The 22,802-nt window shown below is 60.3% G+C and overlaps 1 protein-coding gene across 5 annotated transcripts in view; it reads left to right on the forward strand.

The window, feature by feature from the left end:
- The window catches only part of PIK3R5 (phosphoinositide-3-kinase regulatory subunit 5), a 38,520-nt gene extending 18,081 nt beyond the window's left edge, over window positions 1-20,439 (forward strand). For 2 of the 5 annotated variants that reach the window (XM_050981520.1, XM_050981521.1), the window contains exons 2-19: window positions 1,350-1,459; window positions 4,828-4,928; window positions 6,112-6,180; window positions 6,855-6,993; window positions 9,529-9,598; window positions 10,131-10,305; window positions 10,863-11,016; window positions 11,463-11,546; window positions 12,102-12,837; window positions 12,926-13,100; window positions 13,183-13,305; window positions 13,749-13,874; window positions 14,161-14,254; window positions 15,517-15,593; window positions 16,112-16,205; window positions 17,426-17,508; window positions 17,661-17,773; window positions 18,323-20,439. In XM_050981520.1, the coding sequence (XP_050837477.1) occupies window positions 1,363-1,459; window positions 4,828-4,928; window positions 6,112-6,180; window positions 6,855-6,993; window positions 9,529-9,598; window positions 10,131-10,305; window positions 10,863-11,016; window positions 11,463-11,546; window positions 12,102-12,837; window positions 12,926-13,100; window positions 13,183-13,305; window positions 13,749-13,874; window positions 14,161-14,254; window positions 15,517-15,593; window positions 16,112-16,205; window positions 17,426-17,508; window positions 17,661-17,773; window positions 18,323-18,464 (2,652 nt within the window). In that variant the 5' untranslated portion in view covers window positions 1,350-1,362 and the 3' untranslated portion in view covers window positions 18,465-20,439. Of the gene's footprint in view, window positions 1-1,349; window positions 1,460-4,827; window positions 4,929-6,111; window positions 6,181-6,854; window positions 6,994-7,244; window positions 7,630-9,528; window positions 9,599-10,130; window positions 10,306-10,862; window positions 11,017-11,462; window positions 11,547-12,101; window positions 12,838-12,925; window positions 13,101-13,182; window positions 13,306-13,748; window positions 13,875-14,160; window positions 14,255-15,516; window positions 15,594-16,111; window positions 16,206-17,425; window positions 17,509-17,660; window positions 17,774-18,322 lie in introns of those variants that run through there. The other 3 variants (XM_050981522.1, XM_050981523.1, XM_050981524.1) reach the window with 3 other exon arrangements.
- Window positions 20,440-22,802: the final 2,363 nt, after the last annotated feature.

The following is a 22,802-nucleotide window of genomic DNA, read 5'->3' on the forward strand; positions in this document are numbered from 1 at the left end:
CCCCAAGAGTGGTTCTGTGGTTTGAAAGTGACAGCAATACCTCCTGGTGTTTGATTTCACATTCCCTCCCTCTGTGTGCCGAGAGGCATGGGAAGGGATGCTGGGGCTGTTGAGGAGCCCGTTTCCCCCCAGGACTGAGCTGGCTTTTGAGCTGGCTGTTACAGGGGTGTCTGTGAATCACCCTGGGCTCTTACTCGCTGCCTTTGTCCTGCAGCAGCCTGGCCAAGGTGCCGGGCTCCATTTCTGCGCTCCCCGCGGCACCATGGTGCTCCTGGCACTGGGCACAGGTGAAGGTTCTGCTGCAGGCCCAGTTCAGGCTCTGGCACTGAGGAGGAGCCCAGGGGCCCCTCTGGGGTGAGGGGAGTGAGGGCACTGGGCAGGTCAGTGGTGCTCGGGGTGTTTGCTCTCATCTCCGGGGAGCTGCTGGTGGCTTCTCTCAGGGGCAGGGCTGGAGGTGGCTCCCTGCGCTCCCAGGGAGCTCCAGCAGCCAGGCTCAGCTTTCCTGAGCCCTTCCAGGGAGCTGCTGGCAATGGAGGCTGCATGGAGGTGGCTCTGCTGGGGACAAGGGGCAGGGAGGGCTCTGGAGCCTCTGCGAGGTTACAGCAGGTCCGGGGTGGGGCTGTGGTGAGCACGGCCACTGCTGGGTGCTGGCCCCAAATGCTGGCCAAATGGGCAGAGAACTGAGTGGTTTAGGATCTCTGGGACTGACGTGGCTGTGTGGTGTGGGTGCTGTCCAGGCTGAAAGCAAGGGCTGCCTTGCAGGTGGTTTTGTAGCACTGGCAGCTTTTATTTCTTCTTGCTCAATTAGTTTTGTGCATTTGTGTTGCTTCTAAACAAGAGGCAAAGAATGTGTGGGATGGAGCCATCTCTGTGCCTTGGGAGAGGGGGACACCTGCCCCAGGGTCCCTCTGAGCTTCAGGGGAGGAAGGAATGGCCACCTGGGCACCTCTGATTGCTCAGGTCAGGAATGTCCCTGCTACTGCTCCTGGTGTCCCAGACATGGATGTGGATTGGCTGGGATCAACCCTTCCTGGGCAGCACAGGCTCTGCCAGCCAAGGCTCAGGTGGCAGCCTGGGCCCCGGAGCAGAGGTGGGCGCAGCCCTGTGGCAGGGCTGCAGGCACAATTCCACCATGTCCTCGTGTGCTGGGCTCACATCCCCTCAGTGTTTTCCACCATTGCCCCAAGGGCACATGGACTTTTCCTTCAGGGTGGCTGTGTGGCAGCACGGGGACAGTTCTGCAGCCTTCCCTCCCCCTTGGGGTGGGCTTGTGACCATGGCCAGTGAACACTGGAGCCATCAAGGGCAACCCTTTATTAACTCTTCTCCTTCTTTCCCCTTCAATTCAGGAGATGAGTTAAAATGCAGCACACCACATGCACGGAGGACAGGATCCACCACGCGCTGGAACGGTGCCTGCATGGGCTGGGCAGGGACGCTGTGGCCAGCAGATGGGCTGGTAGGTGACCTTTACCCATGGCTTTCTCTCTCTGGGCTCCCCTGGGCCCCTGCTGGGGTGTCTCACCCAGGACTCTCTGGGTTAGGGGGAGCTGTTGGTGCTGTCCTTGCTGGGGTGTCTCACCCAGGTCTCTCTCTGGGTTAGGGGGAGCTGTTGGTGCTGTCCTTGCTGGGGTGTCTCACCCAGGACTCTCTGGGTTAGGGGGAGCTGCTGGTGCTGGTGCTGCTGGGGTGTCTCACCCAGGACTCTCTGGGTTGGAGGGAGCTGCTGGTGCTGTCCCTGCTGGGGTGTCTCACCCAGGACTCTCTGGGTTAGGGGGAGCTGCTGGTGCTGTCCCTGCTGGGGTGTCTCACCCAGGACTCTCTGGGTTGGAGGGAGCTGCTGGTGCTGCTGGAGGCCCTTCCTCTTCCAGTGGTCAGTCAGAGGTGGCATCCAGCCTGGCCAGTGCTCCCAGGCATTTTACTGGAGCAGGAGGGTGTTCCAGGGCCCTGAACAGGTCTCAGGAGGTCTGGCCATGTAAGGGTCAGCAGAGCAGTGGTGTGGGGTGCCAGCTGTTCCTGAGTGAGCAGGGCAGAGGAGAGGGCTTTGTTCAGCCCAGGAATGCTCCTCTGTGCAATCAGCTGCCCCCAAGGCAGGGCTGTGACCCATTGTCACAGCCCAGCCCTGGCTCAGATACCATGGTGGCCATAAAGAGCTGAGCCTTGGTCAGGGGGCTATGAAGGGATTGGGGCTGGTGTGGTGAGGGCAGAGCAGCAATGAGCAGAAATAATTTCTGAATGTCATTCTGGCCTTTCTGCCTCGTAGCTGTCTGCGAGTTGTGATTAAATCACTGCCAAACCCTCTTGTGGATGAAATCTGGGGGCTGTCAGATTCTGATTCCTTCTTGTCTGTGCAGCTCTTTCAACCCTTTCTGCTTTTCTTTTCCCCAACAAGACCAGCAAAGAGATGCAGACAGGATCCTACCTGCTGCCAGCTCCCAGAGGAATCCCTTTGCCACCCTTCACAGCCACTGGAGCCATGCCACTTCCAGCTGTAACATCACCTGGGGGCTCAGCTGGGGCACTCCTGCCCAAGATTCCCGTGTCCTTTTCTTTCCTCTGCTCTGGGAGGCAGGTGCTGAAGTGTGACCCACATTGCTGGTTCCTGGAAGTGTGGCCTCGTGCTTGGCACAGTGACAGAGCATGGCCAGAGCAGCCCTGTGCCCCCAGAGCAGGTCAGTTTATGCCCCAGAGCGGGTCAGCGTGTGCCCAGAGCCCACCTCTGCTGTAATTACCATCCATCAGTCCCCGTGTCCCTCACAGCCCCAACCCCAGCCCCTCAGTGCTGCTCCTTGGCCAGGGGGGGCTTTAAACCACGGCTCCATCAATTGTGCAGCTCGTTAGCAAAGATTGGGGTGTGCAGGGCAGGGGTTGGGGCTGGGGGCTGTGCTGGGGCAGCTGTGCTGAGCCCCCATGAGTCCCACCCCAGGGATGTCCCCTGGCTCCCAGGCCCCTTCCTGTGGCTCTCCTGGCCTTTGCAGAAGGAGCTGACATTCCTGGGAGAATTTGGGGTGTTTTGCACCTCAGAAATCTACCTCTCATCATTCCTGCTCTGCCAGGAGTCTGCAGCATGCCCTGGGTGGGTGTTGGTGGCTTTGCTGTGCCCCAGCCCTGGTGCTGCTGCTGGGGACCCCCAGGACCCCCAGAGCCCTCCCAAGGGGCTGCCCCTCCTTGTCCCTGCTGCCTCCTTGTCCCTGCTATCCCATCCCAGCCTGCAGGGCTGCGAGGGGCCTGGTCTGTGGTGGCAGGCAGGGTTCAGGGAAAGCAGGGAGCAGTGCCCTCAGCCCAGGGCTGTCCCCTGCTGCCTTCCAGAGCCAGAGCAGAGATGCTGTCACATCCTTCCTCAAGCTACAAATGACAGTTTCATTATTGCTGTCCTGTCCAGGCTGTTGTTTGTGGCAGGGTTGATCCTCACAAGTCGGTGAATCCTTTCCTCTTGCTCTTGGCTGAGCTGGAGCCTTCACCTTCCTCATTTTTCACTTCTGTTTCCCAGTTCCTTTGCTTTCCCCTCTTTTTTTACCCTTTCCATGCACCAAAATAACACACACCACGTCACAGCTTTTTGGGCTGAGACCTTGCTGAAAGTTGTTAATCATTTAAAGCTTTATTTTTCTGTGCTAACTTTCACACAAGGTTGCTCCAGAGAGGGTGAGTAATCCTTTCCAGCATGTTGTTCCCCCTGAGTAAGGGATGAGGAGCTGAGGGCTGTGAAGCCAGCAAGGAGGAGTTGTGAGGGTTTGGCCATCCCAGATTTGCAGCCTGGATGAGCCCGTGGTGGATGCAAACAGAAGATCTTTCTGCAGAAATTGTTGCAGAAACCAAATCAAAGTGAATTGTCTGTGGCTCATAAAAATCCCGGTTAGAAAAGTGCTTGGGAGGAAAACCTTTTCCTGGTAGAGGAACCTCTTCAGGGCTGGCCTCTTGTTTTGTGCTGCAGGAGAGACACCATGGTCAAATTAGAGTGTGAAGAGCAAGGAAAATGTTTGTTTGCTTGCTGGTGAGCAGAAAAAAAAATAAAATTGGTTTTTGGTGAAGGAGAGCCCTGGGCTTGGCCCTGGTGGTGCTGGGGACCTGGCAGATTTTACCCTTTGGGCTGATTTCTCCTGGTTTGTGCTGGGTTTTCCCATGGAAATCTCTGCCCAGGCTGGGTGGCAGTGCCAGGAGGTGCCCTGTGCTGGACATCCACGTACACCTCCCGTGTCTCAGCAGCTGCAGGCTGGCTTGCTGCCCTCCCCAAGGGGTGCTGTGGCTGTGCCAGTCCTTGGGCACCTCCCTGTCCAGTCACGTTCTGTGGGGTGCTGGGATAAGCCCAGCTTAGTCCTGCCTTTGTCCCAGCCCCAGCTGGGGACAGGGTGTGCCCTGGGCTGCCTGTGCTGCTGGCTGGGGCTGGGAGTGACCACGATGCCATGTGTGATCACGGGGCCAGGAGTGACCATGGCTCTGAGAGTGACCATGGCTCTGAGAGTGACCACGGGGCCAGGAGTGACCATGGCTCTGAGAGTGACCACGGGGCCATCAGTGACCATGGCTCAGAGAGTGACCACGGGGCCATCAGTGACCATGGCTCTGAGAGTGACCACGGGGCCATCAGTGACCATGGCTCTGAGAGTGACCACGGGGCCATCAGTGACCATGGCTCTGGGAGTGACCACGGGGCCATCAGTGACCATGGCTCTGAGAGTGACCACGGGGCCAGGAGTGAGCATGGCTCTGAGAGTGACCACAGGGCCAGGAGTGACCATGGCTCTGTGAGTGACCACAGGGCCAGGAGTGACCGTGGCTCAGTGAGTGACCGTGGGGCCAGGAGTGACCGTGCCTCTGTCCCCACAGCCGGGCTGTGCCTGAACTGCTGGAGCCTGCAGGAGCTGGTGAGCCGGGATGCCGGTAACTACCTCATCCTGGTGGAGAAGATCCTGGGCAAGACTGAGGAGGTGAGTGGGGGCTGGCGGGGGAGCTGAGGGCTCTGAGGCACCGGCAGCTCCATGGCTTGCTCAGGATGGGCTTTGGCAAATCTGGCAATCTGGGGATTGGGGTCATTAGATATTGCTGGGGGTTGGCTGGGGCTGGGTCAGCCGGTCCAGAGCTCTGGTGGCACCAGAGCTGTGTGTCCCACGAGGAAGAGCCCGTCCCCATTGTTGGGGCAGCCCTGCAGGTCCCAGGGATGGGCTTTGATCCCCCCAAGCCCTGCTTGGCTCTGTGCAGCTCCTCCAGCCTCCCCCAGCCCTTCCCTGGCCGTGTCCAAAGCATCTGGAACGTTTCCTGTTGTTCCTGGTGGGGGCCTCGCTGTGGCTGTGCCAGGTGTGCTATGGGGCTGGGACCCTGGGGGCCACGGGCAGGACCTGCACTGCACCTGGCAGGTGCCACTGGGGTCACAGCAAGGGGACAATGGGATGGACATGCCACGGTCCTATGGTGTGCCAGGGGAGCTCCAGGCACCACTGCTCAGGCAGGGGCATCCTGGAGGAGCCGCTGGGTGTGGCAGGGAACGGGGATGTGTTCCAGTGCCCTAAATCCCCAGCACTGGGGCTCCTGTGAGGGGTAAATGCTGCCTTCCCTTGTGTGGGCAAGAGGCCTGAGGGCAGCCCGGGTCATTCATGGTTCTGTTCTTTTAGTGTCTGGAACTGCTCTGCCTGCAGAGGGGTCTGGTACAGGAGGGTTTAGGCAAGGCTTTATTGCACTGTGGGCTGTGCAAGTGTCTCCTTGAGCCCTCAGTGAGAGAGTCCTGCTGGCTGTTGCCCGGAGTAAAGGCTGGGATTCCACCCTCCCCCGGGATTGATTCCATCCCCAGATTTCACCCCCCTGATTCCACCACCCTGCCCAGCTCCCCAGGCTGCCTGCAGTGCCTGGCCTGCCTGCTCAGAGCCACCTCCATGGAATTTCAGGCACCAGGAGCCCCAGAGAGTTGGGTGCCTGGCCAGGAGAAGACAGCAGGAGGCTCTGCCTCTCCCACTCTGGTTTCTGGGGCTTTGGGGGCGGTTTTCCCTCAGGGGTGAGGGAATCTCCCGGGTGTGGTAATGGGATGGCGGGGCTGGAGTCTCCCGGCACCTGCAGGGATATTTTGGGTGGTGCTCGCAGCCAACAGCTCATCCCTGTGCCCTCGGGTTGTTCCCACAGGTGCAGGAGAGGTGTGACTACGACCTGGTGATGCCCCTGGCCCTGCTCTTCTACTCGGCTGTGCTCTATGTAAGTGCTGAGGTTGCTGCACCGGTCCCAAATTCAGGCTGTGGCTTTGGCTGGAACTTCCCAGCCTGCTCTCATCAGTTCATCCCAAGAAGAAAGTTTCTGTATGAATCCAGAGGGATCGGGATCGAGCAACCATTGCACAAGCTGAGAGACAAAGAAAATGAGCTTCAGGGGTTTGGAAGCTGTTTTTTTTTTTTTTTTAAGGCTGGGCTAATCAGAAAGGGAGATGGACAATAAAGGGGAATTCTTTTCTTTACCCTTTATAGCTGGGCAAAACACATGGGCAACATGAATGAAAAGGAGCAGAGCCTTCCCAGGATATACTTTTTTTTTTATGATTATTATTCCCAGCACAATGCATCATTATCCCAAGGAAGTCATTGCTGCCAGGTCCTGCACAAGCACAGCCTGTGTGGAATTCATCTGTGCAGCTTGGGGGGCTTAAAAAGGAATTTATATTTAGGCTTGGGCACGTGAGCCCAGCTTGGGGAGCTTGGGAAGGAGCTCCCTGGAGCTGTGCCCAGGGGATCCTGTGGCCCTTCCTTGGGAGGAGATGGGGTGGCACAGGGGCACCTCCTGCTTTGCTTCTCCTCCTGCCGCTGCCAGCCCAAACCCTGGAGTTCCACGCAGCACTCGGGCTCTCTCTCCCCTCACCCCTGTCCCTGTCCCCGCAGGCTCCTCACTTCCCCCCCGGCTCTGAGCTGCTGTTGAGAGCTGCCAGTGTCTACCACGGCTTCCTGACGTGGCCCGTGCCCTACTGTGACACCTCCCGGGAGCTGCTCACCTTCATCAGCAACGAGCTCAAGGCGCCAGGTGAGCGCCCCGCCCTGCCCTGCCCTGCCCCGCCCAGGGCTCAGCGGGCACCGAAGCCGGCACCAAACCCAGCCCTGCCCTGGGACTAAACCCAGCCCTGCCAGCACCAAACCCAGCACCGAACCCGGCACCAAACCCAGCCCTGCCCTGGGACCAAACCCAGCCCTGACAGCACCAAACCCAGCACCGAACCCAGCCCTGCCAGCACCGAACCCAGCCCTGCCAGCACCGAACCCAGCCCTGCCCCAGCACCAAACCCAGCCCTGCCCCAGCACCAAACCCAGACCTGCCCCAGCACCAAACCCAGACCTGAACCAGCACCAAGTTCAGCACCAAATTCAGCTCCAAACCTGGCACCAAACCCAGCCCTGCTAGCACCAAGCCCAGCACCAAACCCAGCCCTGGCAGCCCTGAACCCAGCCCTGAACCCAGCACCAAATTCAGCACCAAATCCAGCTCCAAACCTCTCACCAACCCCAGCCCTGCCCCAGGATTTGTCCCCTGCTGCTCCTGTCTCGCTCCCCCCTTGCCTCCCAAGCCTGGGAGCACACTCTCCACCCCAAAGCTCAGCTTTTCCAGGGGTCAGGACCCTGCTCCCCTCCTTCAGGACGGTGTTCCCGGGTGGTCCAGCACAAGGTGGGCCCGGGTTCCTCTGCTGGTTTTGGTGGGTCCCTTGTGTGCAAGGAGCATGCCAGGCTCCCCCAGCTGTGCATCAGAGGCAATTAGCCTCTGGTTAACGATTTCCTGGCTGGGTTTCAGTCTGCAGGGTCCTTTCCCCCCAGAGCACCTGCTGGCTGCTCCCCCAGCCTGCCCTTTGTGTGAGGGACGGGGCGGGGGACAGCAGCGGGGACATTCATGGCCATCGTGGTGGCAGGAGCCTCCGAGCCCACTCTTCCATGGAGATTTGCTCAGGGCTGAGGTACTCCCTGGATTGTTCTTTCCTGCCCAGACACCCCTTGTGACCCAGCTCTGGGCACAGGCACGGGCAGCACAAGTGCTCCTCTTAATTAAGGGCTCCTTGAGGATGTCCTGGGGTTCCCAGTGGAGCAGCTCTTCCAATTATTTCTCAAAGCCTTTTTGCCTGATCTCCCTGCCTTTCAGGGGCTTTTGAAGAGCTCTTATCACACAGAGCACATTGCAGCCCGTGTTTAATCCAGGCAGGCTTTGGGAGGCCTGCAAGGGGGTGTGCTGTGGCTGGGGGTGTTCCCCACCCCCTCAAACTGGGAAGGGGCTCTGGGGAGCCCTGGGTGATGGGAAATGTGAGGTCTCAGTCAGGGCAGCAGTTCCTGTGAGATGGGAACTCGGGATAGGATGAAAGGTGCTTCCAAAGGAACAAAACGATGGAAAAATCCCAACCTGATCTCTGGACTGGCTGCTCTACCCCCAGCACAGCTGGCCGTGGCCACCAAGCAGGGTCTGGCTGTGTCCAGCCTCATCTCAGAGCTGCAGGGACATGGGAACAGTTGTGGGGCCGTGCCCTGCTCAGGGCTGAGCTTTCCCCACATCTGGAGAGCTCTGGTGCCAGGTGGGGTTGCTGCCCCCATTCCTGTGCCACCCCCAGTGCCCCAGGCCGTGAGTGGGGACCTTGGCCCCGAAGCTTTCCCTCCCAGCAGAGCAGGCTTGCTCCCCTGCCGGAGGTGCTGTGTGGCAGGGCTGCCTGCTGCTGTGGGAGTCCTCAGTGAGGGTGTGTCCCCTGCTGCTCAGCTGCCAGGACTTCCAGCCTGTTCCAGCCTTGCTTCACATCCCCCTGGCCCGCTGGGGACTGAGGCCAAAGCTCTTTATTGCCATGAGATCAAAGATTACCAGAGGATAAGCTGCTGTCAATATTTGCCAGGAGCACAGCAGCTTTGATCTGCACACTGGGGCTGATGGCCCTGCAGGAGGGTCACTGCTAGGTGACCTGTGGGTGTCAGGGTGGCCCCCGTGGCTGCTGGGCTGGGGGATGTGGCTCCTGCATGGATAAGGGCTGATCCTGCTGATGCCATAAGGGTTTCCTGTCCTGCTGATGGGGTGACGGGGCTCTGCTGAGGTCACCCGCTGTCCTGGGGACAGTCCCGCGGGACCACCCCCAGGTGGTGGCTGCCCACAGCAACCTCTGTCTTGCTGCATCAGGGTGGGCTCTGTCCCTGCAGGAGGGGAGGTGGCAGTGACCTGCTGGCCCTGTGTGACAGCCTGGGGGCTGGAGCAGGTGGGAGCAGCTGACAAATGCCATCCTGGAGCCCCCATCCCACTGAGCAGTGGGGCAGCAGGATCTGGGGCTGGAGCAGGTGGGAGCAGCTGGCAAATGCCATCCTGGAGCCCTCATCCCACTGAGCAGTGGGGCAGCAGGATCTGAGGCTGGAGCAGCTCTCCTGCCCCATCCTGTGGGTTTTACCCTCCCTGCTCCTGCACTGGGGCTGTGCCTTGTCCCCACGAGGACTCTTGGTGCTGCCGTTCCTGCTCCAGGCAGGGCTCTGCCAGCTCAGGAGTGCCCTGGGGATAGAGGCAGGGCAGCCTGCAGGGGTTTTGTGCCTCATTGCTCTGCTCCCTCCCCAGGAATCACCTTCCAGAGGCTGGTGAGGATGGAGCAGGGGCTGCCTGTGAAGAACTACCAGAGCTCCATGGTGTAAGTGGCCACGGGCACTGCTGGGGCTCCCTGGGGCATGCCCTGGGGCTGGCACTGCTGCAGGAGCTGGGCAGGAGGGCTGGGCTGGGCTGTGGGAGGGGTGAGGAGAGCGCCTGGGGCATTTCCAGAGGCCTGGGACAGGGTCTGTGGGCTCCCTGCCAGTGACCCTGCCGGGCTGCAGCTGCAGACGTGGGGAAGGCAAAGTCTCCTCCCCAGGGAGCTGCAGGTGTTGGAGAGCAGTGGGACATGCTGTGATCCGTGATTTTGGGAGCCACCACCCCAACAGGAGCCAGAACTGAGTGCCTCCCATTCCCCCTGCAGCTCTGGGCAGGCAGACTCTGCTCCTTATTCGGGGTCTGAACCTTTCCCTGCCACCCTCATTTGCAAGTAGGGAAATGAGGCTGGGAACGGAGCTGGGCTGCCCTGAGAGCTTCTCCTCAGAGCTGCACCTTCAGGAGGGAGATGTTCCAGGCTCCCTCGTGTCCCTGCTGGGCCCCAGGGATTGCTGTCTGAGCCATGTCCCTGTCCCCAGGACGGTGCTGCTGCTGAACCGCTCGGAGGTGCAGAGCGAGTTCCTGTCCATCGCCCACAGGCTGAGCTCCAGCGAGCCCACCCGGCACTCCACGCTGCTGCTGCTGCTCCAGCACCTCTACCAGGCCACCTTCGGCACCCGCTGCGACCTGCACGGGCTGGGCCAGCTGCTCCAGGTGGGCAGGGGCAGCACCAGCTGCTCAGGGTGGGCAGGGGCAGCACCAGCTGCTCAGGATGGGCAGTGCCAGCTGCTCAGCGTGGGCAGGGGCAGTGCCCACCCTGGGCTGCCAAGGAAGCAGCTCTGTGCATTTCCTATGCTGCATTTCCTACCCAAAGCACCGCTGGCTTGGCAAAGAGTTTGGGTAAGGCTTCTTGGAGGAAAAAAGCATGTTTTCCCCTTCTCAGGTTCGACCTGAGGTCTGAGGTGTTTTGTGAGGTGTATCCAGAGAGCTCTCTGCCCTTTGACCCTGCCACTCCTTTCCCATCCCACAGTAGAGAGAGGAAGGGCCCTCAGATTTGAAAATCAGCAAAAGTGTTTGTTTGACCAGAGAAACACCTGGGGGAGAGGCAAAAAAGGAACCATGAAGAAAACCCCTGGGGTGTTTTCAAAGTCATTTTAACTTTCATTGGAAAAGTTTGGGGGGACTTGAGGGGGGTGTGGGCAGAGCCCCCCGTTAGTGATTCTGCTCGGTGGAGGGACCCCCTGAACGTGTCCCCCGGCTCTGCTCCGCAGTCCAAGCCCCTGGAGGAGCTCTCGGAGCTCTACGCCAGCGCTGCCGATGCTCAGGAGGCGGCGGCCGCCAGCCCCGACCCCGCGCTGGCCCGGGAGCGGCTCCAGGCCGTGCTGCGCGACATCGCCGGCGCCGCCTCCTTCCCTGCCATGGCAGGTGAGTGTCCCCAACCCCTCCCTCTCTTCCCCGGGGGTCTCTGCCGGCTCAGCCCCTGCAGCAGCAGGAGCAGCAGCGGGGAGAGGTTTTGCAGAGTGTCAGCCGAGTGCAACGACTGTGATAAAAAAGCACCACCCCAGGTCCTGTTTAATAACCACACCTGAGCCACAAATGGTTCCATTTAAACAGCAGCCAAATGAGTTGTCCAGCCTTTGAACATTGAGGGGTGAGATGAAAGCGTTAAATCAGAAACCGGTGCTGGCTGTGACATCTGGTGGCTGTGGAGGTGTGAAGCGTCCCCGTGTCCTGAGCTAAGGACAGCAGCGTGCCCTGGGCTGCCCAAAACACAGGGCAGGGGGTGGGTGGCACCTCCCAGGGCAGAAGAGCTGGCAGGGGTGGCCCTGGGGGACCCTGCAAAGCAGCTGCTGTCCCTCCTCTCTCCGCAGGCGAGGCCCAGCCCCGCAGGCTGCACCCCTTCCCCATCCCCCCTGCCCGCTGCTACACCTACAGCTGGGACCAGGACAACTTCGGTAAGTCAGGGCCCTGGCCCCACTCTCAGCTGGGCCCCGGAGCAGTTTTGGAGAAGTAGAAGGTTCCCCTTGTGCAGAGCTGGTGCTTCCCCATTCCTGGAAGGACCTGGTCAGTTCTTGGGAAGGCTCCCTGCACTTCCCTGCTGGCTCCAGCGAGAGGGAACAGAGCTCTGGGGAAGGGCAGCCCTGACAGGGAGCCAGGGTGGGTCAGGGGGTTTGGTCAGCCGAAGGCTTGGCTTTGCTGCAGTTAAACCTGGACCAGACGTGAGGATGTGGTGAAAGCTGGGTGGGAAGGCAGCAAAAGCCCAGCTGGAGTTTGCGTCTTGAGAACCCTGCCAGAATCTTGAGGAGAGAAACACAATTTTCTTTGCATTGCCTCCAAGCCTTTTGTGGAAATCTAAAACCATTGGGGAGGAGGTTTCCAGCTCCTTGCTTGACACCAGGGTGGAGGAGAGTTTTGGCCAGGGGAAGTGGCAGCGATGTCTGGGGTCACCACGTTTGCAGTGGCTCTGCCAGAGCCCGTGGCAGACACGTCCTCCCTCTGGCTGCTTTCAGACATCCTCAACGATGTCCTCAGCAAGGAGTGCAGCATTGCTGAGCCCCTGGCCTCGGAGAACGAGGAGGAGGATGAGGAGGACGAGGAGGAGGAGGAGGACGAGGAGACAGACGGCGGCTCCCCCAGGCAGGACTCGCTGCTGGCCCCGCTCTGCGCCATCCCCAGTGACTCCGTGTACTCCGTGCTGGCCGAGGAGGGCTCCATGCCCCCGCGGGTGTCCCTCTTCGCCTCCCCCAAGGAGTCCCTCTCGGAGCTGACGGTGGTCTCCAGAAAGTCCCTGAAATCCTTCGTGTCCAGCCTGAAGGACTGCATGGACAGCGGCTACGCCGAGGACAGCGACGAGAGCTCCCCGGACGCGGCGGGCCGGCCCGAGCTGCCCAAGCAGCGGCAGTCGCTGACCAACCGGCTCTACAGACTGCTCAAGAGCAAGGGCCAGCAGCTGGTGCAGCGCCGGGACTGCCCGGGGCCGTGCTCGCTCCCGCTGCGCCGCGCCGAGAGCCTGTCCGCGTCCCCGGCGCAGCCGCGCGTCCCCGCGCGCTCCCGCCGCGCGCTCTCGCTGCCGCAGCACGGCCCGGGCCGGCGCGGGCCCGTCCCGCTCGCCCCGCGGCCCCTGGGGCTGCCCCGCCGCCCCTTCCTCAGCTGCGACGAGGAGGCCAAGGCGGGCACGCTGCGCGTGGTGGTGTTCGGCTCGGACCGCATCTCGGGCAAGGTGGCCCGCGCCTACAGCCGCCTCAGGTGAGCCCCAGGTGAGCCCCAGGTGAGCCAGGGGCCGCGGTGCCCGCCCTGCCGGGCGCTCCGCTCAGCCGGCCCTGCTCCTCCCCAGGCTCCAGGAGAGCTCCTGCCCCTCCCTGACACGGTACTTCAGGCTGCAGTTCTTCTACGTGCCCGTCAAGAGGAGCTGCGCGGCTCCATCTACCCCGCAGATGCATCATCATCATCCTCATCATCACCACCACCACCCCTCGGCGTCGCCGGGGGAGCCCCCGCCCCGGGCACAGGTGGGTGTGCCCTTCCCGGGGGTGCTGTGGGAGCTGGGGCGGGCTGGGGGGCCCTCGGGGTGACCCCGGTGTCCGGTTCCAGGACCCCTCCCCGGCTGGGACGGAGAGCAGCACCGACATCTGCCACTACCTCGGCCTGCTGGACCCCTGGTACGAGCGCAACATCCTGGGGCTGATGAGCCTGCCCATGGGCGTCCTGTGCCAGGTGTGTGTGTGCCAGGGCAGGGCAGGGTGTGCCCCTTCCCTGGGGAGCTGTCTGGAGAGCCTTCTGCTGTGCCACACAGACACGGGATGGAGCTGGGGCTCGGGGCTCCTGGTGGTCAGCAGGAGGTTCCTGTCCCCCGTGGGGTGGGTGGGCAGGTGTGGTGGAGGTGCCATCTATCCCATCACCTCTCTGACCTGTTGTGCCACCTACCCTACCACCCCTCTGACCCATTGTGCCACCACCTCCATTGCCTCTCTGACCCATTTTACCACCTACCCCACCACCTCTCTGACCCGTTGTGCCACCTACCCCACCACCCCTCTGACCCGTTGTGCCACCACCTCCATTGCCTCTCTGACCCATTTTACCACCTACTCCATCACTTCTCTGACCCCTTGTGCCACCTACCCCACCACCCCTCTGACCTGTTGTGCCCCCCCCAGTGTGCCAAGCCCGAGGCTGAGCCCCAGGAGGACGCCCAGGAGCAGCTGCCCATCCTGGCAGACATGATCCTCTACTACTGCCGCTTCGCCTCGCGCCCCGTGCTGCTGCAGCTCTACCAGACCGAGGTGGGCACAGGGAAGGGTGGAGGGCTCTGCCTGTGGAGCAGTGGGGGTGTGGCACAGCCACCATGCTGCTGAGGAAGAGCTCGGTCCCCTCTGGTCCCCTGGGTGTCCCTGGTGCCCTGGCTGATGCTCCTGGCTTAGGACTGAGAGTAGCTCCTGCCCTGACCACGAGCAGTTTTCCACCCCAGCCCGTTTCCCCAGGCACAGAGCAGTGCTGAGAGGGGTGAAGGCTGCCTGGCCAGGCTGGCTCCCCTCACCCCCACGTGTCCCCTCTTTTCCCCCCCGGCAGCTCACCTTCATCGGGGGGGAGAAGAGGACCGAGGTCTTCATCCAATCTCTGGAGCTGGGGCACTCAGCAGCCACGAGGGCCATCAAGGCCTCAGGTCTGAACCTGCTCCTGCAGCCCCTCCTGCCCTGGGGGGCTGGGGGAAGGTTTGGGAAGGTTTGGGAAGGGGAAGGGAAAGGGAAAGGGGGGAAGGGAAGGGGGAAAGGGGAAGGGGGAAAGGGGTAGCCTGGGCTGTAGGAGGTGTCCGAGCCAGGGCGAGCAAGTATCCAGACAGCTCTTCACTACTTTGGGAGAGAAATATCCCAGTTGTGTATTCCCCCCAGGAGTGAAACCATGGCAATGCCTGATTGTTTGTTCTGCTCTGAACTCTAGAATGGATTTACAATAAAGCACCTCCAAGCCCGTTTCCTTCCTCTCATCAGCACCTGCCAAATGCAGCTCTCTATCCCTTGTTACTGCTTGCTCTTTGTGCTTTGTCCAGAAGTGTCACTGATAAAATCCCTTTTTCCATCTCCTTGTTTTACTGGGCAAAGCCAGGTTTATGTGTGTGCTTGGAGCCTTCCGGGTGTCATTTTTTGTGCTTTTATGTCACAAATTTGCAGTATTAGTGCTGTTAAGAGAGCAGAAGCAGAGGCATCTGGCTGTGGTTCCTGCAGGCCCCCAGCCCGGGATGCTCTGCTGAAGTGAGCTCACACAGACATCTCATGGCCAGCCCCAGCACTGCACCTGAACGCGCTCCTCAGGGCTTCAACCGGCTGGTTTGGGTGAGCTCTGCTTGTCCTTCGAAGCAGAGCCCATAGAATTCCCCCCTGCTCCCCCAAAACCAGGCTTGGGCAAAGAGCTCTTTCCCCAGCCCATGAAACACCGTCAGTGCTGGATCCGATGTTCCCCTTGGCTTGTCTGGCACCACTTCACAGCTGCAAACGCTTATCCAGGAGGAAAAGAACAGTCAGGAAGTGCCAGGCCCAGTGTTTCAGGCTAGTGTAATGTGGGCAGAAGCCTGCCTGAGCAAAGAGGAGCAGGGAGAGCACTGTGGCCTTTGTTGCTCTGTGTTTTCCTGGAGCTCTGACCCCTCTGCACTGGCTCAGCCAGAGCCACTTTCAGTTCTGCAGAGTGGTTTTGTGCTGTAATTCCTCTCTGGATTCTTTGCTTTCTGCAGAGTGGTTTTGTGCTGTAATTCCTCTCTGGATTCTTTGCTTTCTGCAGCCTTTAAGCCACCTTTTCTCCGTTTTGCCCTTTTGGCCCACAGCTGTGCTCAGCGAGCCCTTTTCCCCTTCCTGCAGTCCTGGGTGTGCCAGCAGCCAGGGAAGGCTGGGGATGAGAAGCCCCCATGTGATGTTTGCTCCTTGTTTCCTGCAGGTCCAGGCAGCAAAAGGCTGGGGATAGATGGAGACAGGGAAGCAATCCCACTGACACTACAGATTGCATATAGCAAGGTCAGTGCTGGCACTGCTGGGGACAGCTCTGGGACACTTGTGGCAAGGACATGGAGGGGCTGGAGCGTGTCCAGGGAAAGGAACAAGGCTGGGGAAGGGGCTGGAGCATCAGGAGGGGCTGAGGGAGCTGGGAAGGGGCTCAGCCTAGAGAAAAGGAGGCTCAGGGGGGCCCTTGTGGCTCTGCACAGCTCCTGCCAGGAGGGGACAGCCAGGGAGGGGGTATCAGGCTCTGCTCCCAGGGGACAGGGACAGGAGGAGAGGGAACAGCTTCAGGCTGGGCCACAGGGAGTTTATATTGGATATAAGAGGATATTTCTTCACTGAAAGGGTTTTCCAGCCCTGGCACAGGTGTGCAGGGCAGCGGTGGAGTCACCATCCCTGGGGATGTTTAAAAGATGTGGGGTTGGTGCTGAAGGACTTGGCAGGGTTAGATTTAGGGTTGGATGTGAGCTGAAAGACCTTTTCCAAGCTGAACGGTTGTGTGCTTCTCTCTGCCGGGCTCTGGCTGCTCCCTGCAGACAGCTGCCAGTGGCAGGAGTCACTGGAATGACGTGGAGAAGGTCTGCACGTCTGTCAACCTCAGCAAGGCCTGCAGGAGGCACGAGGAGCTCGGTGGGTACCGGGTGTGCCAGGGGAGGCTGGGGGCACCAGGGAAGCCAGGGAGCCCCGTGGATCTCCTGGCTGGAAAATGAGGGAGGGAGAGTGCAGGAGACACATGGGAGTCCCTGATGTTCCTTCAGCTGTGCTGTAGTCCTGGGGTGCGTGCCAGTCCTCAGCACCACCTCAGGGACAAAAGACACGGCCTGTCCCACTCTCCCAAAGGTTCCAGCTGGAAAAGCATCCACTAGGGATGCAGCTGGGATGGCTCAGTGGCAGGGTGATGCTCTCCAGAACAGCACTTACTTAGTGAGGAGGAGCAGCAGGTAAAAACTCTTCAGGTGAAGCAGGACCGAGGGCCAGGTGCTGGTCCTGCATCCAGGGCAGCCTGCCTCAGCACGCCCTTCCTGCAGCTCAGACACAGCTCCCAGCCTCAGAAGCCTCTGTTCTAATCAGGTGTCCAATTAATCAGGGTTTGAGCCTTTGAGAAGCTCCAAGGCTCTGGCTCTGTGTGTATTTGGTTGGTTCTTGTTTAGGAGCTGCTGCTCTGGCCATCAGACACGGCCAGTTCTGAGACAGCTGAGGGGGTTTGGGTCCTTTTCCCTCGCTTGCCTGGTGCCTGGCAGGTGTTTGTGAGCAGGATAATCAGGGTGTTGTACCGACCAGGAGGCTCCATGGAGCTCCCCACTGTCCCTCCTGCCCCTCCCCATCCCTGGAGCCAGTCCTGGGAGAAAAGCATCAGGAATGGGCTTCTCACCCCCTCTGAGTGCTGCGCTGGATGTTCCTGCTCTAGCTCAGGGCTGGCACTAGGGGTGCCCTCAGCTCCCCTCTGTGAATCTCCCTCCTGCCAAGAGGAGCCCGATCCCCCTGGCCCCGGCGGTTCTCCCGTTCCGCGTTTGACCACGGGATGTCACCGTCATTCCAGGCACCAGGAGGCGCCTCCGGGTGGGCTCAGGAGATGCCACGGGGGGACAGTCAGCCTTTCCTCTCGGCGATGGCCAATGGATTTCCTCCCGCCTGCAGCCCAGGGTGGTTAAATGCTCTGTCCCGCTGTGCTTGGAAAGCAGCTGGAATTGCAGAGCACATTCAGCAGGAGGGGAGGAAAGCTGGGACTGCTCTGCATTCCCCTGCAGTGGGATCCTACTGGAGCTCCAGTTCTGGGATGCTCTGAGAGGTGCAGGGACCTGTTGGGTCCCAGCAGAGCCCCAGGCCATGGCAGCCTCCTTCTGTTGCAGCCTCGAAGACAGAATGTCTCAACCTAACCATGACCGAGGTGGTCAAGAGGCAGAACTCCAAATCCAAGAAAAGTTTCAATCAGGTAACTGCAACCCTGGGGCTTTTGCATCTGGGGAGACGAGAGGGGAGCAGGGCTGGAGAGAGCAGCTCCTGGGGCACCCCTTTGCTGCTGCCCTGCCCAGCCCAGGGAAGGCGCTGAGGCAGCAGCTCCCTCACGCCAGCCTTTCCTCTCAGCAGATCAGCGTGTCCCAGATCAAGGTGGACAAGGTCCAGATCATCGGGGTGCAGTCCTCCTTCGCCGTGTGCCTGGACCAGGACGAGCAGAAGATCCTGCAGAGCGTCACCAGGTGGGAGCTGCAGCCACAGCTGCTGGGATGGGGCAGCCTGAGCCACCCCTCCAAGCCCCAGGCCCTGAGCTCAGCTGGGATGGGTGCTCCTGCTCAGATCCCAGCAGCCCTGTTCCTGCTGGGCTCTCAGCCCCATTTCTGCTGGATTCTCAGCCCCGTTCCTGCTGGGCTCTCAGCCCCATTCCTGCTGCCCCTGAGGGTTTCTCAGCCCCATTCCCACTGGGCTCTCATCCCTATTCCCACTGGGCTCTCAGCCCCATTCCTGCTCAGTTCTCAGCCCCATTCCTGCTGCCCCTGAGGGTTTCTTAGTCCCATTCTCATTCCTGCTGGGCTCTCAGCTCCATTCCTGCTGGGCTCTAAGCCCCATTCCCACTGCCCCTGAAGGTTTCTCAGCCCCATTCCTGCTGGGCTCTAAGCCCCATTCCCACTGCCCCTGAAGGTTTCTCAGCCCCATTCCTGCTGGGCTCTCAGCCCCATTCCTGCTGCCCCTGAGGGTTCTCAGCCCCCACCTCACTCAGGGTTTGTTTGTTTCGTGGTGTTGCCCTGCAGGTGTGAGATCTCCGTGTGCTACAAGCCCAGGGACTGTGACCCCCTGGCACCGAGGGGGTCCCCTGTGGCTCCCCAGGACCCCTCCGAGCTCCCCTCCCTGCTGTGTTTGCCCATTGCCACCTTCAGCGGGGCGCTGCCATAGAGGAGCCGTGTCCCTGCAGAGCAGACTCTGTCCCACGCCAGGCCGGGCTCAGGAGAAGGAAGAGAACACCCAGAGGACACCCAGCCCTGCCTGTCCCTGAGCTCCTGCAGCCGCAGAGTCACTGTGGTGTTGCCATGGGGGCTGATCTGCAGCTCCGGGCTCAGCCCCTGCTCGGGAAATGGGATCAATCCTTGTGCTCTGGTGTCCCCAGGGGCTCCTCAGAAGGTTCCTGGATGTCTCCTGTGGGTCAGCAGATCCAGCACCTGGTGGGAGGGTGGGGCAAGGACAGGGTATTCCCTGCCAGGTGGGCTGAGGGGAAGGGTGAGTTCACAGGGATGTTTGGGGGAAGGATCCTCCTCGGCTCGGTGCTGTCGGGTGTCTGTCAGTGCAGGGCGATTACAGACCCTGGTACTGGTCAAATACCAACCCTGTCCTGCTGGTGCCTCACCTGTCACACCTCGAGGATGCTCAGGACAGTTTTCTGGCTTGGGGACAGGTTTCTCAAGGTTTCCCTTCCCCTCTGGAGGTCGGGTGTCCTGCAGGGATGCAGAGCAGGGATCCTGCAGTGTGGGATTGGAGTGCAACAGGCCATGCCAGGGCAAGGACAGCTGCTGGTGGGTCCTTGTATTTCCTGTGCACCCAGGAGAGGAATTCCCAGTTTCTGCAGGGTTCCAGCACTGAGCTGTACTCCCAGTCCAGCCCCTGGTCATGCACCCTGCTCCCAGCACTGTGTGCCAGAGCCAGCCCAGGGCTGAACCCTCAGCAGCTGCTGGGAATCCATCAGGATCTGTGCTGGACTCCCAGCAGAGGGGGAAGGACTGGGGGAAGCACCAGGATGGCCTTAGGGCCACTGCAGAGTGACATTTTCTGGGGAGGGACCCAGCTCCAAACCCACCGAGTGACAGCTGCAGCTGACAGCAGGATTTGAGATCCTCCCCCACACAAACATGCCAATCTCCTCCCCCTCCCTGCGAGGCTGTAGGTACAGAAAGGTGCAATATTTGAGGGTATTTTGGAGCAATTTGACCCTATGAGTGAAGAAATAAGAGTGGAAAAGGCTCAGGCTGTTTCTGGGTGGTTTTTGGGGAGTGTGGCCATGCTGGCAGCACAAGAGCTGCTGCAGGCTCCAAGGAGCTGGATCCCAGTGCCCTGTGTTCCCTGGAAGTGTCTGGAAGGGACCCCTGGCACTGCTGGGGTCTGCAGGGCTCAGCCACAGTGGGGTCAGTCCAGGGGGATCCTGCAGGGAGCAGGACCTGGTGAGCTCCTTGCACTGTCCCCAAGCCTGGAGGCACAGCAGCAGTGTCACCTGAGGTTCAGCCTGCCAGGGAAGGGGCCAGAGCTCCTGGGGGCTCAGGTGTTTCCAAGGAGAGGGGGTCAGGTGTGTCTGCTGGGTTCCCCAGCCCTGCTGGGACCCCTCCTGTGCCCTGGCTCTGCACCTGGCTCTGCTGGTGCTGGCCCCTTCTGCTCCCACTGTGCCATGGCTGGGGACAGCCTGGCCTGGCCCAGGGCTGAGCACTGAGGTCCCCAAAGGGTTCTCTCTGCCTTTGCCTTCCCCAGGCAGGGTTGAGATGCGTTCTCTGCAGTGGGGCTGGAGTTTGGCAGGTGGTTGGGGGTTTAAACCAGCACCTTGTCCTGTCATCGCTGCTCCTTGGCATCTTGGGATCCAAATCCATGCCGTGGATCCATGCCTAGGGACCGAATCCCTCAGGGTCCAGCTGGTTCAGCAGTCCTGGAGAAGAGAATTCCCATCCCACAGAGAAAACCAAGCCCAAACTCCAGGGAATCATAGTCCTGGCGAAGGTGCTGACCTCTGATGCTGTCTGGAAATGAGAGAATTCCAGGGTTCTTTGGGGTGGTTTTTGTACGTTTGTGTAGCCTCAGGAAATCTGTGTAAAGTCTGTGCTGATCTGTAAAACACTGTGCAGAGAACTTTTAAAGTAATTGTAAAATATTAAAAGTTGATTTATTTCCGGTACAGGAGCAGTATTTGGGTCAAGGAATTCCTGGCTGGGTGGGAGGCAGGGGAGGAGGCTCCAAAACTCCCCCGAGGAGCTGACCTGGGAGCAGGAAAAGGCTCAGAGTCATTGGCAGAGACAATTCCAGGACCCACCACAGCACCAGGATTTTTCCTTCAGGTGCTCCAGAGTGTCCTGCTCAGGTGGGTGACCTGGATTAACCTGCAGGTAGAATAGAACCTGCACAGTCCTTATCAGCTAAATGGTGTTTTCCACCCTCACAGGACAGCCTGAGGCGCTGCCCAGATTTGAACACTCCAAGGTTTATTACTATCATCTTTTTATCCCCTTGGTATTTTTTTTTTTCAAGACCAAAAAAAAAAAAAAAAAAAAAAAGGTGTATTTGAGATGACTCAGTTTAGAGAAATGGAAAAGGCAACTTCAATGCCACTACGCTGTCAGCTTGGCTTTCCTTTCCCCAGATCCCCTCATCTTCTATATTTGTTGGAGCTGGACTAGAAATAGAACTGGGCTGAAGGCCAGGGTAGGAAATAGAGCCTCAGCATCAGAAGTGTTTGGTTGTGACCTGTTCCCTTCAAAGTGTGTGGAAATCCCCCAGGGCTGGGGCTGGGGCTGGGATTGGGCTGGAGGAACAGCCCTGGCCCCGCCGGCCCTGCTTGCTGCCCCCTGGCACTGCCCCCCCTGGCACAGCCCCAGCTGCTCTGGGCACATGTGCCAGTCCCTGCCCACCCTGCCAGGGAACAATTCCTCATTCCCAATCTCCCATCCAGCCCCGCTCGCTGGCACTGGGAGCCATTCCCTGTGTCTGTCCCTCCATCCTTGTCCCCAGTCCCTCTCCAGCTCTCCTGGAGCCCCTTCAGGCCCTGCCAGGGGCTCTGAGCTCTCCCTGGAGCTGCTCCTCTCCAGGCGAGCACCCCCAGCTCTCACAGCCTGGTTCCAGAGGGGCTCCAGCCCTTGGGGTATGAGGAGATCCCTTCAGGAGACAGAGTTTTTCCATGTGAGGAAGATTCCAACTGCTTCAAAACCTCCCTGCACCCCACCCAGGCCCAGCAGTGACCAGGTAGGGCTCCAAAATACCTGTAAATCCCAGAGCACAGCCCCAGCCCACAGGGACAAAGGGCGGCTTTGTCCCTCACCCGCCACACAAGAGGTTCTTTCTCTGCTGCAGTTTGGCTCTTCCCTTTTTCCCCCAGTCTTCTGACTGAAGGCTTTGTGTGAGCAGGGTCACACCTGGCTCTTCCTCTCTCTGTGGCCAGGAGCTGACGTTATCTGGGGGAATTCAGCAGTTCCCTGTGCTGCTCTGAGGGTTTCTGTCTGCTGTGTTTTGGTGTTTAATGACATCACAAAATGTGGGGAACCGAGCTCTTCATGCCCCTTCCACAGGCTGCCGCAAGGATGGGGCCCTGCAGCAGGAGAAGGGTCCGTGGTGCTATGCCAGAGATGGAAAGGCAGCAGGGGAAGGGGTGGGGTGAGGCTGAAGGGTCCCAGCAGGACCCTCCAGTGCTCGGGTTTTTGGGTTTGGTGGCAATGAGCAGGTGCTGGCTGTGTGCTGTGGGCAGTGAACGAGGAGCTCTCTGGCCTCTTTCTTCTCTGCAGGGGGACAGAGCCCAGCTCTGGGGCCGGATAGGGGGTGGTGAAGGCCTGGGTCCTGCAGGGCCAGCCGGGAGGGGACAAGTGCAGATCTCTGGGAACAACTGAGGGATGCAGCAAAGCCGAAGCTCATCCCCCTCCTCCCGTCCTGTGCAAAGTGTGGGCCAGCCCAGCCCTGCCCGAGCTCTTCCCTCTGGAATTTCCATGGCAAACAGGAGAGAGAGGCAGCTCCTGAGCCTCTTCCCTCTGGAATTTCCATGGCAAACAGGAGAGAGGCAGCTCCTGCCCGTGCCACAGCCCCTGCATGCTAGGAAAGTCCTGCTGAGGAGGGACAGACAAAGGCAGCATCAGGACAGAGGGACAGGCATGAGACAGCACTCTGCTGACCCCGAACCTTCCCCCCTGGGCTCTTGAAGGTGCTAATTGTGACCCTGGCAGGGACAGACCACGTCCCGGGTGTGACCCTGGCAGGGACAGACCGCGTCCCGCGTGTGCCCGGGCCGTGCCCGCCTGCCCGGGGCCGCGTGTCCGTGTCCCTGGCGCACGGGAGCGCCGGGGAGGAGAGCAGGGCAGGGGGAACGAGGGTGCTCCCACCGCGTGTCCGTGTCCCTGGTGCACTGGAGCGCTGGGGAGGAGCGCAGGGCAAGGGGAACGAGGATGCTCCCACCGCTGCTGCGGCTCCCGGAGCTTTCCTGCCCGCCCTGGGGGCGGCTCAGGACGGGGCTGGGGAAGGGATGCAGGGCTTGGCACAGCGCAGCGAGCGGGAGCTGGC

This window comes from Serinus canaria, chromosome 18 (assembly GCF_022539315.1).
Source record: "Serinus canaria isolate serCan28SL12 chromosome 18, serCan2020, whole genome shotgun sequence".
Classification (NCBI taxonomy): Eukaryota; Metazoa; Chordata; class Aves; order Passeriformes; family Fringillidae; genus Serinus; species Serinus canaria.